Here is a 19,208-nt window from a genome sequence, read left to right as displayed (position 1 = left end):
ATGCAAGACCATGAAGCAACCCCTTCTGTCCTGACCCAGTTTCCTATGCGACACGAGCTCCGAAGAGGACTCCTTCCCTTTGGCTGGTGGGAACAACCAGTCCCAACACGAACTTTGAAATGAGCCAACTCCCGAGGGCCTAGAAGCTTCCAAACCTGCTTAACCCCAATACCAATAGACCTACTGCTCATTTTGAGTGCATCATTGTGGAAAGGTCGAACCCATCCAAATCTGTGCTGAGCCCATAAGGACACTCCAGAGATCCGATACAACTCACCCAGACCCCCTCACCAGAGCGTGGGACTGCAGGAAGCGAAGAAGATTTACTGGGCGATCTGTGTCCTTTGTTGGTGCTGCTGAAAAGGCACCAAAACCGCAGAGTGAACCAAGAAGCTGCTGAAAGTCGTGCTATAGGTCCTCCCTCAAGACTGCTGGTTAAATACACTGTCCATTGTCCTGCCTTTCGCCACCAGAGCAAGGAATCCGGAGGTCGGGTCCAAAGCTGCCACATCGCAGAGGAGCCAACACAACACTTTCTTCAAAGCAAAGGTACTGTGGGGAAAAAGTATCGCTTACCTAATTCCAGGAAGTCGCTCCAGAGCGTGGAGTGCACATAGAGGTGCCCCAGGACAACCCCATCTTACCACAGACCCAAGCTGCTGCCTGTGTCCTCTTCTTAAGTCCATTTTTAGGTCTCCTTTTTTAGTTGCTGACTTGCAAACTGCCTTTAGCTAGGGTGGCGTTTTTGGACTTTAAAGACTTGCCAGGTGATGAAACAGTCTCTATAACCTTGAACTAAGCTCATGTCGCACTAACCACTTATTTTCCTCCCTTCAAGTGACTTTCTCTGTAGGTGTTTGCAGAGTGAATGCATATGACCTGTTGAAAACCGCACAAGACGAGAGCGAGAGCGCCCGCAGGAGAGAGAGCCCGCAGGAGAGAGAGCCCGCAGGAGAGAGAGCCCGCAGGAGAGAGAGCCCGCAGGAGAGAGAGCCCGCAGGAGAGAGAGCCCGCAGGAGAGAGGGAGGTCCAGCGAGTGCAAAGTCTGTTGGAGGGGTATGTCCGCAGCACCACCCTCGACTTGTGAAAGTCCGATATGGCTGTTTGCAGGAAAGGGCCTGGATCTCACCTACTCTCCTGGCAGAGGTGATGGCCAAGAGAAACGCTGTTTTCCATGAAAGGAACTCGAGAGGGGCCTGATGCATAGACTCGAAGTGGGCCCCCTCTGCCCCCACATAAGCGTCATCAGCATCACGTTGAGTTCCCACGCCGGGGCAGGCGCTTTCACCAACGGGAACGATCAAAACAGTCCTTTGAGGAACTCCTTGATGAGACAGTGGGACCAAAGAGATCGTCCTGGAGACCTTGTGCAGCGGGAGATAGCTGCCATATGTACCTCGATAGAGGTGTGCGCCAGCCCCGCCTTGACCAAGGACAACAAGTAAGGAAGAATCTGCGGCGCCGTGTCCCTCAGAGGGTTGATCTTCTGCACCCGGCACCACATAGCACTAAGAGTTTATGAGGCTATAGCCCTGACAAGAACCTCCCTGCAGTCCGCCGACAACTCATACCCTCCAAACTCTAGGGCTGCAGGAGCCAAGCCCTCAGGTTCAGCGATCCAGGGTCATGAGGCACGATTGCGCCTCCTTTGGTGAGCAGGTCCACGACCACTGGCAGCTTGACCGGAGGTGACGACAGGCTGAGAAGGTCCGGGTACCAAATCTGCCTCGGCCATGCCAGAGCGACGAGGTCATCCTGCATCAGCAACGATTGAGTTGATTGATGACTCGCAGCAGGAGGCGCAACGCGTATAGGAACAGGCCTTCCCACCGGAAATAGAACGCCTCGCCCATGCTCCTCGGCTAGTGAAACCGGCTGGCAAATAACTGGCATTTGGAGTTCATCGTCATTGCTAACAGATCCATCTGGGTCTGCCCCCGTTAGGCAAGAATGTGTGCAGTACCCTTTGGGAGACTACAGCAACCTTGTCCTCCTGGCAATAGGAACCCAACCTTTGGTTTAAGTCTACTATACAGGTTGGTAGTGTGGCTGAGCAGCCAGGCTTATCTCAAGAGGGGTCAATATGAGCAGTAGGGCTTTTACTCAGATTCACAATGACAATTATTCAAACAAACTCTTACAAAGTTTCTGGATTAAACAATTATTGATTTATTTAACAGTTATACAAGCCTTCTTCAGAAGGGAGCAAAACATGCAACACATCAAAGCACACTGTTTCTCTCTCTAAATCAGTTGATACCCCCTGGGGAAGGCACACAGACTTCCTACACCCACAGGTGACTTAAATAGCTAGGACACTGTGGACACATTTAGAGCAATACTGAGTTTGGTATAAAGGTTAGATAGGGGAATAAAACAAAGGTTAACAAATAATTCATGAACTGGTAAGTACTTTTTGAACCCTCCAATGCAAAATAAATTGTGCCTTACCTTTCCTCCAGGAAAGGGTTAAAGTCAGAGGTAAGAAGAGTCCCTCCGGTAGCCAGCACAGTCAATGTTAGTTGAACTAAGTCTAAAGGGGGGCTGTAGATCGTTGGCAGTCATATAAAAGTCTTCAACAAAGTTTTTAGAAAGGTTTGTAGAAAATATAATCACTTGAAGGGCCACAAGCTGGGAGGCTTGTGAGGGGCAAAGCTGTAAGCAACTCTGCAAGGTTAACCAAGACAAGTCCAAACTGAGAGCAAGTAAGGCTACATAACAGGAGGTAAGTCCTCTTAACTTTACAGTACCTTTGGTTAGAAGAAATGGTTCCAGCATGCTTCTGTTCCTGTACAGCTCTGTAGATACTGGTGTTCCTGGGCCTCAGTCATGGCGACAAGAGGGAGGTCTTCTGACTACTCCTGCACTGCAATGGGAAGGTCGGCGGCAGAAATGGCAAACTTCAATTCAGTGGCACTTCGCGGTTTCAGCTCCTCGTGCCTATAGCAAATAGCACCACTGCGGTATCACGGATACCACTCTGGACTTCCCTTGCATCTGGGGTCGAGCACTCTGTTGAGGGGGCTCAGGCTTGGTCAGTCCTGCTTCAAGGGAGTCCGGGAGAACTTCCTGAAACACGGGTCCGACTTAAAAGCAATGCACTCAGTTTGATGTTCCTCTCCCTAGCACTTTGGTTCCAGCCCCAGCAATAGTAAAGTACAGCCAGCTCCGAGAGGATGTCCAAACGAGTTCACTTTGGGGTCGATTAGTCCCACCAACCCAAGGGGAGAAGTCGTCCTTGCAGGGCTTCTCTAGTCGAGGCAAATTCAGAGCTTTGGCACAGCAGCAGGGCTTCACCGGGCAAACCAACAGTCCAGGCGTTGCAGCAGGTGTCCCTTCCTCGGATTCCTTCATCCAGTGGTCGACTCTGCCTTCCAAAAGCCAAAAAGCTTGCCTTTTCTGCAGGTTTCTCCCCTTCATTCCAGCCTAGCTGTCAATCACACAGCACGGTGGCTGTCCTCCAAGGACAGCCAGCCGGCCAATCACCTATGGGTGCATTCGTGTAACCGGAGCGGGATTAATCACAGGGAGTTTCGGGCACCTCCCTCACTTTCTGCCCCTGCCAGACATGCTGGAGTCAGAGGACTGCTTCACTTGTGAATCCCATCAAAGACAAAATGAACAAAGGGACCAAACATGGTTTGGCGCACAGAGTAAATCTCAAGAAGGACCTTTCCAACAAAAAATGGTGAAAAAACAAGACTGGGGCCATTTTGACAAAATGGGACCCCATGGGTGCCTTACTGCAGCTGTGATTGCAGCCCACGGTATAAATGCACAATGGTAGTAAAAAATTAAAGCACTGCCACCAACCATTAATTGTAGAAAAGGAAACATTAAAATGTTAGATGAGAAACTAGACAAAGGGGATACAACGTAACCCCTTCCAGCGCCCTATGATAAGATAGTGTGTGCTGGGTCTAGAAAGTTTCAAAATGTAAGTAAAGTCAATTTCACTTCACTGCTCTTGGAAACAGTAGTTTCACCAAGAGAAGGTATTTAAAACTTTGGGAAATCTAAAAGACTTCCCTGTGCCACTGCACTGAAGGTGCTGCATGACAATGTAAAGATTATACGTATGGAGTTTGTCAGACTCCAAAGTCAAAGGAAACAGAGTCTATATCACAGAAAAAGACAGGAGAGAGTGGGGGGGGGGGGAGGCCTCACTCTCTCCAGATAAGAAATACAAAAGTCCAGCAAAAGTGGTGAGGGTCTCTAAGGTAGAAGGGAATTAGCACATTTCTGAGAATTCTCCCCAACAGCCCCACTTGAAGATGTGGTCCACCTGATCCCGTCCCTACTCATGGCAGGGGCGAAGCTCCCTGCTGAGAGAGTCAGTGATGGTGTTCTTGACTCCCGCCAGGTGAAAGGGGATGAGTAACATCTCTTAGGCGATGGCCCAGTGCCACAAGACCTGTGCCTCTCTGGAGAGTGCTGGGGGATCAGGTGCCCCCCTGCTTCCCGATGTAGAACATCGTGGTGGTGTTGTCCATGATGATCCTCACCACTTTGCCCTTGAAGGACGGAAGGAACGACTTGAAGGCCCAGAACACTGCCCAAACCTCCAGGATATTGATGTGGAGACCCCTCTCCTCCAGCAGTCACAGTCCTCTGGCGTGAAGATGTCCGGTGTGGGTTACCCAGCCCTCCAGGGAAGCATCAGTGGGGACCGTCTCCTGGTACGGGGGGTCTAAAATCCTGTGCCCCTGGAGATGTTGGAGCATACACCCCACAACCTTATCGCTCGACAGAACTCCTCGTCGAGAGCAATCTTGTCTGCGAATGTTCCGGACACTTGGATCCAGCGAGCGTGCACGAAATCTGAAGGGGTCACATCCGCAACCTGCAGGGCCGGATCAGGTAGATGCACGACGATTCATGCCGAGCAGCGACTTGATGGTCCGCACTGCAGCAGTCTTCAGTGCCAACAGCCGTTGCACCTTGCCCAGCAGTACAGCTATCCTCTCTTCCGAGGGAGCAGCCAGGCAGGAAACTGTTGAAACTGGCCCACAGGAACAGCATGTTCTGCGATGGCATCAAGCAGGACTTTGTATAGTTGACGGAGAACCCCAGATCAATCAGCAGCCAGACGGTCACCTCCTTGTGGTCTACAGCAGTCTCTCTTGACTCAGCCCAGATGAGCCAGTCGAGGTAAGGGTACACGTGTATTCTTTGGAGACTTAGATGGCCCACCACAGGTGCCAGGAACTTCATAAACACCCTGGCCACCGATTTCAGTCCAAAGAGGAGGATGGCCTTCAATTGGAAGGGCTTTCCGGTTGGCTGAGCACGTGCTGCAACGTGACCATCCTGAATTTTTGGGACTCGAGGCATTTTGTTGAGATGTCGCAGGTCTAGAATGGGCCTCCAGCCCCCAGCCTTCTTCATTACCAAGAAGTATCTGCAGTAGAATCCGGAGCCCCGGAGTCGCTTTGGAACCAGCTCCATCGCCCCTTTTCTTATCATGGCCCGTACTTCCTGCAATAGCTAAGGATGTGCTGCTCCTGCCGGGCCACCAGAGGTATCCGCAGACACTCTTTCTGGATCTAGAGTGTGCCCGTGGGCGAGAGCGTCCAGCACCCATCAGTCGGTGGAGATCTTCCACTCGCTAACTAAGCCCGCCAGCCGGCCTCCCACCAGGGTGCATGGGTGGGGGCCCGACGTCCCAGCCGGTTCAGTCTTGCTTCAGGGCCTGCTTGCCGCCTTGGGGGAGACTATGTTGGCCACCTCCACCAAAAGCCTTGAATGGCCTCTGTAGGCCTCCTGGGTCGTGCACCTGGAGGGTTGACGGTACGAAGCGCACCCTCCACCGAAACCTTTCGACGGTCTGCTGGATTTCCCGCCAGAGGCACGAAAGGAAGAGCACTGTTGCTGAAGAGTGCCCAGGCCATGGGTCGTGTCCGTCTTAATGGCTTGCAACAACTAGTCGACGGCCTTCCCAAAGAGGTTGTCCCCGAAAGGCATGTCCAGCACCCTCGTCTGGACCTCCTGGCGGAAGTTGGTGGCCTTCAGCCAGCCACAACGATGGAGGCAGACACCATTCCCTATCTGCCGGAACCCCATGTCCGCGATGTCCAGGGCCACTGCGATGGCATGGTCGGGTGTCACCTCCCCTTCCTGGAGGATGGAGATCACCTCGACCCGCTTGTAGTCAGGCAGGAACTCCAGAATCGGGGCCATCTTATACCACAGTTCCCTGTCGTACCTGGCCAGGATTCCAAGTGCGTTGGCCACCTTGACTGTTGATGCCGCCAATTAGATCACCTTTCTTCCCATAGCATCCAACTTCTTCCCCTCGCTATCTGGAGGGATGTAGGATGAAGACAAAGGGTTACACGACTTCTTTCCTCGCTGCTGCCGAGTCCGGCGAAGGCTGTTAATGTAGGCACTTGGGTGCGGACACCGGCACCCGGTACATTTTCTCCATCCAAGCTAGGCCCTCCTCCCAAACATCATCCAGAAGAGGTGGTCGCCAGGATGGTCTTCCTATTGGACTTGCACTGTTGGAAGAGGACACCATCCTTCTTTGTCTCTTCTGGCGTCAGTTGGAAGAGTTTGGAGGCTCTGGCGACCATGGCATGGAACAACCCCACCTCGTCCGGGGAGAAGCTCTTGGCTGCAGCGAACCGCCCAGCCATGGCGTTGTCGTCCGTAGGCACCATGGCCGCGTCCATCCCAGTGTCTGGGTCCCTGTGGAGCATGTGGGGGCTGGGCTGGGGTAAGCACCGGGCGCTTTGGTGGAGGATGATGCAGCAGCGTAGGGTGCCAATTCCGCTTTTTCGCCAGAGGTTGATCCAGGGCCACCATGGCCGGTGCTGGGGTCGGCGTAGTCATCCTTTTCTGAATTTCCAACATCAGGGTGTGTAGGGTCGAAAGGATGTCCAGCGATGCATCTCGGAGGGGTCAGAACGGTAGGCCTACTGGGCCCCGTGCAGTCATTTAGGACCTCTTTCAAAACCCCAACCCACCCCACCCCCCCAACAGATTATCCAATTAACCTCCACGAGTGTTGACTCCTCGGCACCTCAGCATGCACAATGCCCCTCAGGACTGATTTCTCTCCTCCCTCCCCCCTGGACCGCCTAAAAACGCTGCCACCCTCAAACCTACTGTTAGGGGGTTTTACAAAAGTCACTGTGTGCCAGAATTTACGAAAGCCCACCTAGGGTGAACAGGGTTACACCTCTTAAAATGAGCATCAACTACCCACGATTATGGCATCGTGGCGAGCAGCCAGGCTTAGTCTAAGGAGAGATGAGGGCTGTAGTTGGGTACAAAGACCTCAGAGGATACCTTGGTTCAATGAAAGGCTTACACACTGAAGAGTTATATAAAAATAGACATGTTACTAGGGCACACTGTTACACTTCTAGGTTCTGGTAAGTACTATAAAACCATACATATATACAGGGTCAATTGCAATACTTTTCAATTGGGAAAAGTAACTTTAGGATAGCAAATCAGATCGTAAACCAACTGTAAACATATATGCAAACTTTCCAAACTCTGCATAACTTTTTAAAACATCAACCCAATCCTGTCTAAACAGTCCAACCCCATCTTGTACTAGTCTCTCAAAGTTCAGATGGGCCACTGGGTCACCAGGGGCGTGAGGTTGGCCAGGAAACTGTCGGGAAAGGGCAAAGCACAGTGTTCAGAGTACTAGGATCCAGGAGAGATCCCTACAGTTGCAGGCAAGTAAGGTCTGTGGTTACGAATAGGCTCAGGGAGGTTATGAGGACCCTGTGAATAGGTGCCCCTTAGACCAGTGTCCTAGAGCAGGCGGTTGTACCGCTGAGAGTACAAAGGGTTGCCCCCCCCCCACCCGAATCCTCACCCCCAATGTTACTCTATGGAGTTCCGGGGTGTTAGGAAGAATTCTCATAAATGTGCCAATTCCTCTCTACCTTAGAGACCCCCAGCTCTTTTGCTGACCTTTAGGACTTTGTACTTTTAATTCGGTTTGTTTTCTGTGTTTGATTCTTGGATTATGGACTTTTAGACAACTCAATAGGCATCATCTTTTCATGTGTTTCACACAGCAGCCTCAGTGCAGGAGCACAGGGAAGCCTTTTAGACTATTCCAAGGTTTAAATAGCTTCTCTGGGATAAACTACTGTTTCTCAGAGAACGTAAAGTTAAATTGACTTTACTAGTCTTTTTAAATTCCTAGACCCAGCACACACTATCTTACAATAGAGTGCTGGAGGGGTTACCCAATATCCCGTGTCTAGAAACTCATGTAGCAGTCAAATGCTACCCTTTCCTATCGAAATGGCTGGTGGCAGTGGTTTTACAACAAACCACCATGATTTTTCACGACCGCGAACACCGGTAGCGCTAAATCACGGGAGCCATGTTTAAGATGGCGTCTGAGCCCCCTCTGTTAAATCAGGTCCCAGTCTTTTTTCTTTTTGGAAAGGTCCTTCTAGATTTTGTCTCTGAGCGCCAAACTATGTTTGGTCCGTTTGTTTCTATGCCTTTGGCGGTCTTCAGGACTGAACACCTCCTCTGGCGCCTGATTGTCTTGGGTGGGCAGGAAGTGAGGCAGGTGCCTGAAACACACTGTGCTTGGACTCCTAGGAGACCCAAATGCACTCTGGTGTGATTGGCTGGCTGACTGTCCGGCAAGGACAGCCACCCTGCTGGGTGAGTGGCAGCTATGCTGGAATGAATGGGAGAAAAATGTTTCCAAGCCAAGAGACTCGCCTTTTAAGGCAGAGTCGACCACTGGAACGAAAGAACCGAAGACGAGCTGGAAAAGGACAGCTGCTGCAACTACTGGACCGTTGGTTTGCCCGGTGGAGCCCTGCTGAAGGTCCGAATCGCCAAGTTCATCTCGACAGAGAAGCCCTTTAAGGACGACTTCTTGCTTTGAGTTGGTAGGACCAATCAACGTATAAGCCACCTGGACACCATTCTCATAGCGGGTTGTATTTTCCTCAGAGTGCTGCAGGAAACTGAATAGCCAGGGAGAAGGACACCAGTTTGTGTGCTTGAAGACAGCTACCGGAATCGAAGCATTGCCAGTTTGCCAGCTTTGTGACCAGTCCCCGTGCAGTGCATGAGTCCCCCGATGTCCTCCCTCTTGTCCTCATGACTGAGGCTCAGGAAAATCGAGATCTGTAGGAACTGCCAGGAACAGAAGTTCTCCACTGCATCTTTTTCTTCAATATAAGGTACTGTGAAAACCCGACCGAGAATTTATCTCTCACTGTGAAAGTTTGTGAAAGTTTGGCAAATTGCTGGCCTAGTCAGCTTGTGACCCGACATAACTTTCTTCTGAGAACTACTTCCGAGAACCGTGGCAAAAACTTTTCCGTTTATCTACCAGAACCGTTTTTACCTATACAAGACACTAGCCCATTGATTTTGGCCTACCTATTGCATTGGACCAACTCCGCTGGTGAACTCAAACTATTTGCACTGTTTTAAAGTAACTCTAATATTCGTTTTATTAACTTATGCCTTTTTACTCCTACTTCAATTGCTCTGAATGCCATTTTGCTCCTAGTTCAAATGTTTCAGAACCGGTTAGTGTGAAGTATTGTAGGATATTTTTGTGTTATATTGATTGCCTCCTTTTAGTAAATGTTTTCTAAATGACTGTAATAAATTAAGAAGTGTTTTACCAAGAAACCTTGAGTTTAAGTGTCTATTTGAATACTTGTAATTGTAGACCTCTGTGTAACCTCATTACAAGCTCACATTCCCTCTTGAAATAAGTCTGCCAGCTCAGCTGGCTACCAAAAGCTATGTGGTACAGACTTATACCAAAGGTTGGTAGTCCTAGTCGTGTGTAGTGGTCCCAAAGGGTACTGCATACAAACTTTGCCTAACATGAGGGGTAGCATGATACAAGCTTTCTGCAGCCACCAGAGTCACAGGATGCCCCAAGCAGACCCCATGTAGATTATAACGAGGTGTGAACAATACCTTTGGTTGAAGGTGTTGGCTGCAGGACGGTTCCAGCGCTGAAGAGCCAGCCGACCTGGTCTCCTGTTCTTCGGTCCCGATGATGTGGAGAATGTGACTTTGGTGGATCTGGCAACAGCACTCGCACAGGGGGTGCCCAGAAACAGAGCTACACAGTGATTGCTTGTTGGTGCCTTCTACAGGCTCAGTGGACAGACTGTTGTCGCAGCTGTCAACTCTACTCAGTTTCCTGGTCCTTGCCTCTGGTGAGGGCACTCTCTGGAGCTGGTTCAAATCATTGCAGGCTTGGAAGGATGCCCACAAGGTTGCCGGCGAAACCACGCTTCCGTAACATTGCACAGCTATGCAGCACAGGAACACAGGTATTGGAGGTTTGCAAGCCCTGGGGTCGCAGCTCTTCTGGGAAGGGCGCAAATTGTAGGTCGTCTCAAGACTGATTAGGCCCACCAGTCCATGGGAGAAAATAGTCTTCTTCATATCTTCCATGACGACTGGAGTGATGAGTTACGGACAGCAGCTGCAACTCAACAGGCTCTGGCAGTCGGAATTGCAGAGGACATCCTTTGTCCTCTTCGGAATCTTCTTGTTCAGGGCTTAAAAAAGTAAGACCACTATTTTTGGTATGGTGTACCTTATGTGCATTATCTGAGCTGCAACTATAGCCTCTGATAAAACAAGTATGACAAAAGTTGTGTTAAAGGTGCACTGCCACCAGACTGAACAGACGGGCTTACCACAGTAACGAAATGTTACTGGAGAGACAAGAAAAGAGATGCACTGTACCCCTTAAGCACTCCACATAGGGTGGTGTGTGCTGATCTCGCCAAAGAAAACCCAGTTAGGATAAAAGGTATCCCCCCCTGCCCTGCTAGCTGCAAGAGATAGTCAGGGAAAGAAAGACAATGAAGGAGAAGCTCTAGGAGCTTATGACAACAATGCACAGAAGGTGCTGTGTGTTGCTTCACAAATAGATGTCTAAAAATTGAAGGAAAGCATAACTCCGAAAGGAAATCCTACAGAGGCCGAAAAGGTTTCCTGCATCAGAGTAAAGAACAAGTTACTTCTTACCTTTTAACGTTCTTTCAATGGGATGTTCCTCCGACGTATTCCTTATCTATGATATTTGTATCTCCAGCTTGCTGGCCTCGGAAAAATGTTTTCCCAGTAGAGGGCGCTGTGCATCGACGTCCGTCGAGTAGGTGCTCCTCGACGGCCACCGTATCGACGCCGACATCATGCCTATAAATGGCCACGCGCAGCGTCCGTTGCTCAGTTCCATTTTGTAGAGTAAAGTAGTTATTGTATGAATGGTTACTACCCTTGAAGGAGCGTAAGCTGCAACCACAAGGGAAATGTTACTGCGGGGATGGATGGGAGGGGCGATAAGGAATACGTCGGAGGAACATCCCATCGAAAGAACGTTACAAGGTAAGAAGTAACTTGTTCTTCGAAGGGATTGTGCCCTCCGACGTATTCCTTATCTATGATAGACTCCCATAGCAGTGGTATGTGATTGGAGGCGGGAGTAAGAGATGCCATATTACCCTTCAAGAATGAACAGAGTGTAACACAGCTTTGCCAAATCTAGTCTCTTGACTAGAGGAGGAATCCAGGCTATACAATTTGGTAAAGGTATGTGCAAACGACCATGTGGCAGCCGCACATATGTCTCTAATTAGTACCCCTCTTTGAAGAGCTGAGGATGCTGCGATACCCCTGGTCGAATGAGCCCTTAGATTTTGAGGGGGTTCTTTCCCTGCCAGTTTGTAGCATTCCAGAATGGCTAAAATAATCCATCTGGAGATGGTTTGTTTGGTTATTGGTAATCCAAACTTATGTCCTGCGTAACCTACGAAGAGTTGGTCTGCTTGTCTAATTTTAGCAAGTCTACTGATATAAAAACTCAAGGCTCGCTTAGGGTCCAGCCTGTGTAGTCTCTCTTCCTCTTTCCCCGGATGGGGAGGAGGATAGAATGAAGGTAAAGTAATCTTCTGAGTAATGTGAAATTCCGAAACTACCTTTGGGAGGAAGTTAGGCTTCACCTGTAGAACTACTTTGTCCTTGTGAAAAGTTGTATGAGGAGGTTTACAAGATAGGGTTTGTATCTCGCTAACCCTTCTAGCAGATGTTAATGCTACCAATAAAACAGTTTTGAGGGTGAGAAACTTCAATGAACAAGAGTGGAGTGGTTCAAAGGGAGCACCCTTTAGGAAGTTTAAAACTAGATTTAAGTCCCATAAGGGAACTTGGAATGGTCTTGGAGGGTAAACATTAGTTAGACCTTTCAGGTATTGTATTACCAATGGAATTTTGAAATACGATGGCTCCTCTGCAGTGCGCTTAAAGATAGATAGCGCTGCGAGATAGCCCTTAATAGTGCCAACTTGAAGGCCTGAATTTGCCAAATAAAGTAAGAAGGATAAGACCGCAGATGTACCACATGAAAAGGGTTTGATATTCTTTTCTCTGCACCAGCTGCAAAATTTATTCCAACGGCAGCAGTATAGAGGTTTAGTTGCTGGTCTTCTGGCCGAAAGCAACACCTCCATGACGTTATCTGGAAGGTCCCAATCCTTGTACCTCAACCTTTCAGATACCAAGCGTGAAGCTTGAGGGTCTTGATGGCTGGATGGAGAACCTGACCTCCCTTCTGCGAGAGAAGATCCTCTCTGTACGGTAGACGAATTGGAGGACAGATGGACATGTCCAGAAGGTCTGGGTACCACGTTCTCCTGGCCCAATCCGGGGCAATTAGGATTATGGACTTCCGAAACCTTCTCAACCTCCTGATCATTTGAGGAATGACAGGGACCGGAGGAAACGCGTACAGAAGTGGGAACTCCCAGTCCACTACGAACGCGTCTCCTAGAGCTCCTCTCGGAGGAAATTCCCTTGAGCAAAATCTGTCGCACTTCCTGTTGATACTGGTGGCGAACAGATCCACTTGAGGGGTTCCCCAAAGGGTGAACATCTCTTGAAGGACTTCCTGAGCTATCTCCCATTCGTGGGAGACTGTTCTGCCTGCTCAGAGCGTCCGCTGTCAAGTTCTTCTCTCCGGCTAGGTGAATTGCCGATAGAGAGATTCCTTCCTGAATTGCCCAAAACCAGAGCTGCATCACCTCTCTGCACAGTGGCAGTGACCCTACGCCTCCTCTTTTGTTGAGGTAGTGCAAGGCCACTGTATTGTCCGTCATTATCAGGACGTTTCTCCCCCGTACAGACGGCAGAAAAGCCTTCAGTGCCAGTCTGATGGCTCTCAGCTCCAACAGGTTGATGTGTAGTCTGAACTCCGATGGAGACCAACGACCGCTGATGGTCAAGTCGTTGGCATGGGCTCCCCACCCCGTGAGCGAGGCGTCTGCGACTACTGTTATCTCCGGCCATGGTTGCCAAAACAGTTCTCCTTTCAAGATGTTCTCTGGAGAGGTCCACCATTGAAGGTCGTGGGCTACCTTGTCCGGAATCCGGAGGAGATCTGTCATCCTCCCTGAGAATTGTAACCACTGAGTCCTCAGTGCCCACTGAAGGGATCTCATTCTCAGGCGAGCCTCTGGCACAAGGGATATGCAGGATGCCATGAGGCCTAGCAACCTCAAAAAGTCGTAGGCTGGGAGACGTTGGGCATTTTGAAACCTGGTGACCATCTGCAGAATATCTTGAGCCCTCACCTCTGGTGGCAAGGCTTTTTCCAGGGACGTGTCCAGGACTGCTCCAATGAACTGGAGTCTCTGTGATGGTATCATCTGTGACTTCTTTAAATTGAGGGAGAAGCCCAGCCTGTGAAGGGAGTGGCAGACAATCTAGTTGTATCCGAGCTTGTTCCGAAGAAATTGCTCTGATCAACCAATCGTCCAGGTAGGGGTAGACGTGAATCCCTTCCCTCCTTAGACTTGCAGCCACAACCGACATTAGCTTGGTGAAGACCCTCGGGCGGAGGTCAGCCCAAATGGCAGAACTCGAAATTGATAATGAGAGTTGCCAATTGCGAACCTCAGGTACTTCCTGTGCTTGGGATGGATTGGCACATGGAAATAAGCATCCTGAAGGTCCAGAGATACCAACCAGTCCTGAAGCTGGAGGGCCTGAAGGATCTGAGAGAGAGTTACCATCTTGAACTTGTCCTTCTTGAGGAACTTGTTCAATTCTTGTAAGTCCAGGATGGGTCTCAGTCCTCCGTCTTTCTTTGGAATGAGAAAGTAGGGGGGAGTACCAGCTCTTGTTCCTGTCCGCTACAGGTACCGGTTCTATGGCACCTTTCTCTAGCAGTTCTACAATTTCCTGCAAGAGGAGCGGATCCGGCACTTTCAGAGAGCTGTTCCCCGGTGGATGGCTCTGAGGGATGCGTAGAAAGGGCAGGCAGTAACCTTGGGCAACTGTCTCCAATGCACAAGCATCTGACGTAATAGCCTGCCATTCCGTCAGATGGTGAGTTAACCTGCCCCCTACAGGTGTCTTGTGATGGGAGACCTCAGAGTGGTTTGGGAGCGGCTGATGCAGTTGCTGAAGGTAAAGCGGCTCCTGCTCCTGCTGATGCGGCTTTCTTTCCTTTACCCCGTCCACCACGGGTACATTTTCCTTGGCCTCTTTGAGTCGGCCGTCCTCTGCCTCTTCCATATGAGGAATAGCAGCAAAAGGACCTTCCTCTCCAAGAGGATCCTGAGGGACGAAAATTAGTTTGGAGGATTGCAGCTCCTAGTGACTTGGCTGCTGCTTTAGATGTTTGTAGTTTTTCCAAACTGTCATCCGCCTTTTTACCAAATAGGGAAGCGCCGTCAAAGGGCATATTTAAAAGTCTGGCCTGTACGTCAGAAGCAAAGCCGGACTTTCTCAACCACGCATGCCTGCGGATTGTGGTACTTGCCGCCATGGCCCTGCTGATACTGTCAGCAGAATCAATGCCAGTTTGAAGGGACTCACACATTGCATCTTTACCATCTCTGATATTTAAAAATGCGCCTTTCTTCTCCTTCCTGGAGGCAGTCAGCCGCTGATGAAGCACACTCCCAAAGAGTGTGGCTGAACCTAGCGAGCGTACAAGTTGCATTAATAGATTTTAAAGCCATGCTACAGGCCGAGAAGACTTTCTTAGCCATGGCATCATATTTTTTTATCATCCCTATCCTGAGGAGCAGTGGGGTATGCAGATGTACTGCCTGATGAAGTTGCAGCCTGGACCACAAGACTCTCTGGAGTAGGGTGCTTAGATAGGCATTCAGGGTCAGCAGCAGATACCCTATACTTCTTGTTAACCGCAGGGACAACTTCAGGAGTTTCCCAGTTAGTTAAAATCTTCCTTTGTAAAGCAGAATGAAAGGGAACCACAGGATTCACCTGTGGACCTTTATCCAGAATATCTGTGAGGTCATCCTGTTGAAAAACAGATGAAGGCGCAGACCAACCCATGAATTCCATAATTCTTGACATTAGGGATCTATAAGGGGTATCAGCATTTTCCCCTGGGTCTGGTTTGACAAATTCCACTTCTGGCGAAGTGTCTAGGCCACTTGCTTCCTGTAATGCATCCTGAAGGTCTTTCAACCTTCTTTCTTCAGAGGCAAAAGTCTCTGGTTCAGGTAATGTGGTTCTCTGCAGCCTAAAAGGCCTTTCTTGATCAGAATCTTCCCCTTCTTCAAAAATTGAAGTTAAGGGGGGATGCTCTGGTCTATGAAATGGTATAAAACCCATCTCTAAGGCAGAGGGAGCCATCATCAGTGGCCTTGAAAAGGTCGATGTCGTCGATGTAAAAATCTTCGAAGGCGCCGACAAAGGCGTCGAGAAAACTGGAAGAGGCCTCGAAGAACTCGAGAGGATCGGAATCCTGCTCGAGGATGTCAGCGACGTTCTCGACGTCGTGTCGGAGGCTCTCGGTGTAACCGTTGGCTGTGGAGTAGCCGTGGGTTTTTCTTTTATCGGCGTCGACTCGATCGACGGATGCGAAGAACCCTTCAATAACTGCGTCGATGGTGCCGATTTATGCTTCGAAGGGGCTTTCGACGATGGCGTCGAAGATGCTTTACTTCCCGATGGCTCATGGCGCTTTCGGGTCGACTCTTTTGCCGGGTGCTTCGACTCGCGGTGTTTAGATTTTTTGGGCTTTTCACCCGGGGTATCACCCTCGGCTGACTTCGAGGGGGTCGAGGCCGCTTTCTCGAAGACGCTTAGCATCTTTTTTCTGAATTCCTCCCACTCAGCTTGAGAGGTGTGTTTTGTGGGGTAATTTACTCTTTCAGGGGAACTAGAAGACGATGATAAAGGGGATCTTCTTCGTCTCTTTTTCGAGTGTCTAGACCTCGACGAGTGGTGGGAGCCACTTCGAGACCTAGACCGAGAATGCCTTCGACGGTGAGGAGACGAATGTCTCGACTCTACCGTGGAAACTTTCGAGGAAGTTAAAACTGACTTACCTCTCTCGAGCTTCCCCTTACGCTCCTTCAAGGCTTTCGCCGTCATGGATAGGCATTCCTCACACTCCGAACACTGGTGTTCGATTCCCAGACACCACAAACAGATCCTGTGAGGATCCGTCAACAACATTTTCTTCCCACAGTGTCTGCATTTTTTTAAACCGGACCAAGGAGTCGTCGGGTCGGAGGAGGAAGCCATCGAGTACGAGTCGGTTTTCTCGAGGAAATGTGAATATATATCGACTGACGAACTGAGCAACGGTATTCCGAGGCACACGAAGCGCGGAAAAACAGAACTGAGCAACGGACGCTGCGCGTGGCCATTTATAGGCATGACGACGTCGGCGTCGATATGGTGGCCGTCGAGGAGCACCTACTCGACGGATGTCGACGCACAGCGCCCTCTACTGGGAAAAAATATTTCCGAGGCCAGCAAGCTGGAGATATAAATATCATAGATAAGGAATACGTCCGGAGGACACAATCCCTTCGAAAGAGGGGTTACTGTGGAAAAAGGTTCCCACTCACCCAAGAGAATTAGTCAAAAAATCCAAGTACATAGGAAAAAAGTGTTGGGGGACTCGCAGGGAGTGGGGATTTCACACAAAAAGAGAAATCTACCCTAACACCTACCTCTTACTAGGATATCATCCAATCCTCCATCATTAAACAATTGATGGGCCCAGTACTCTGCATACTCCTCAGCATCATTAATGCCTCACTGAAGGATCAATTCCCAGACACCCTCAAGATTGTTCTCATATGACCTCTTTTGGAAAAAACAATAGTTGCTACACATTTACTCGCCAGAATCGAACAACTTCAACTCCATAACTATCAGTCAAGGGTCCACCCCAATTGTAGCATCTAGACAGCCACCATCCAAGTGGTGTTTGAAGCCCTCTAAATCATGAATTAGAGTGGTTCATGCCTCCTCCTAGACCTCTCGGCTGTAATTGACACCAGCAACTACTACAGCTTCCTCCCCACCAACAGTATGGGATTCTCTGGCACTGTCCTGAATTTGTTTACCTTCTACCTCTCGGCAGATATCATGCTGTTCAGATTGATAAGTTGCGTTTTAACCGACACCCAGTCTCCTGTAGAGTGCCCCAAGGCTGCATCCTATCACTGATCCTTTTTAACCTTTACATGCAGCCTCTGGGCACACACACCTCAAAGATCCCAATATTAGCCATCCACCAATAAGTGGCATACCTTATTATGGAAGAGCACAAATTTGATTGGATCACCTTCGTCCTATGCAAACTACACTGGCTTCCTCTCCAGGCCAGGATACTGTTTAAGACTGTATGTATTATCTATAAAGCAGTCCCGAACAAGACACCAGCGTAGTACACCAGTCTACTTTGCGGCTAAGCTCCAAATATCGGATGTGTTGCGCGCCTCTTGCAGCAAGTCGACCAACCGGCTCGAACCACAACTTGCTCACGAAGAAGATCCGCAAACAATCCTTTTCTAGTCACTCACCCACCCTCTGGAACTGGATCCCAATATTGACTAGGATTGCCCCCACAATTCTTCGATATCACAAATCTCTGAAAAGGTGGCTTTTTTAACACCACCTGACCGAGGACTAATCTCAATGGATGCAGACTGCAACTTGCAGTACTGCGCTACTTTTAAAAGATGTCAGCCCAAACCATGGCTACCATGGCTGTTCTTGAGTTAGGTCTGCGCTTTAAACAATAAAAAAAAAGAAAGGTATGGACATCGGCTGTACTTACATTTAATAATGGAACAATCCTTTGAAGCTGAGAATACATGCTTGTCATCTGGTGAGATGACCAAACAGGTTACTGGCCTCTGGTGACCTCGTAATAACCGAATCTCTGCCGGGTCTGGCGGCTGTACCTACAAAAGTAATCACTGTTAGTTGTTGGCCACAGTAGAAATAAAACAGCAAATGTGTACACAGAGTTGCAATGAAGCAAACTACTACTAAAGGCGCTTGCAGTTCACCTTTTAGCAACACCTTCCAGGATTGCTAGGTTCTGAACTGCCGATAGCCTTGCTAGGCTTAGATATGAAGCCTCTTCTGCCATGCAAATGGGGCCATATTCAACACTTCGAGAGTCCTCCTGTGCACCTTAAATGTTTCTAAAGTAGTTTCAAGAACTGATCCATTTGAAAGTATTTTTAATTAACTTCAACACTGATATGAACTGTGAAATGTGTCTTTAAGCTTACACAATACATTTTGATGTCCCATTTGTTACGTTATTTTACCTCAACTTTGTTAGATGTTCAAAATTGTAAACCCAAAGGAGAGAAGAAAAAAAAAATGAAAAATACTTCATAAAAAAGTAGACGTACATCGAAGGAACTAAAAAAAAAGCAAATTAATCATTTACGTAATTGTTTTTCAGCTGCTAAAATGAGCGGTTAGAGGAAAAAGTAGATAAGATGGGAATAGGAAAGTTATCAGTATAGCTAGGATAGTGAAAAATGGCCATCTTGATTGAACTCTCATCATAAAATCAACCCAGAAGTAATCAAAACGCATTAGTAGGAAACTTAAAAGATGTTTTCCTCAAGGCAAACTGAAGGATTCCTCTCCTATGCCCTTCCTTTATTGATTCACATTGCTACCAGTGCCTTTTGCACATTTGGCAACCCTCTATACACAGAATTGTGGTCCGTCTTAACTTGTTGAAACCAAGTATACTGATGCACGCACCAACGCAACTTCCATCCAAGACCTATTTGTAAGTGATGCCTTGCGCCCCACACCAATATCAACTTCAAAAATGACATAGCCAAAGCATACCAACAAGTGAGAATGACAGTTTTAATTATTGGTTGACAGAATCACTGCTTCCATTATGCACACAGAGAAATTGCAGG

General features: G+C 48.9%; 1 protein-coding gene across 2 annotated transcripts in view; it reads right to left on the bottom strand.

Annotated features, from left to right (window-relative positions):
• The window catches only part of RRP9 (ribosomal RNA processing 9, U3 small nucleolar RNA binding protein), a 679,329-nt gene that overhangs the window by 325,111 nt on the left and 335,010 nt on the right, over positions 1-19,208 (bottom strand). For both annotated transcript variants that reach the window (XM_069644031.1, XM_069644030.1), the window contains exon 6: positions 18,089-18,215. In XM_069644031.1, the coding sequence (XP_069500132.1) occupies positions 18,089-18,215 (127 nt within the window). The remainder of the gene's footprint in view (positions 1-18,088; positions 18,216-19,208) is intronic.

Source organism: Ambystoma mexicanum, chromosome 2p (genome assembly GCF_040938575.1).
Source record: "Ambystoma mexicanum isolate Mex_15411 chromosome 2p, UKY_AmexF1_1, whole genome shotgun sequence".
NCBI classification, from domain to species: Eukaryota; Metazoa; Chordata; class Amphibia; order Caudata; family Ambystomatidae; genus Ambystoma; species Ambystoma mexicanum.
Note: the sequence above shows the minus strand (reverse complement) of the source record. Positions and strands in the feature narration are given on the sequence as shown.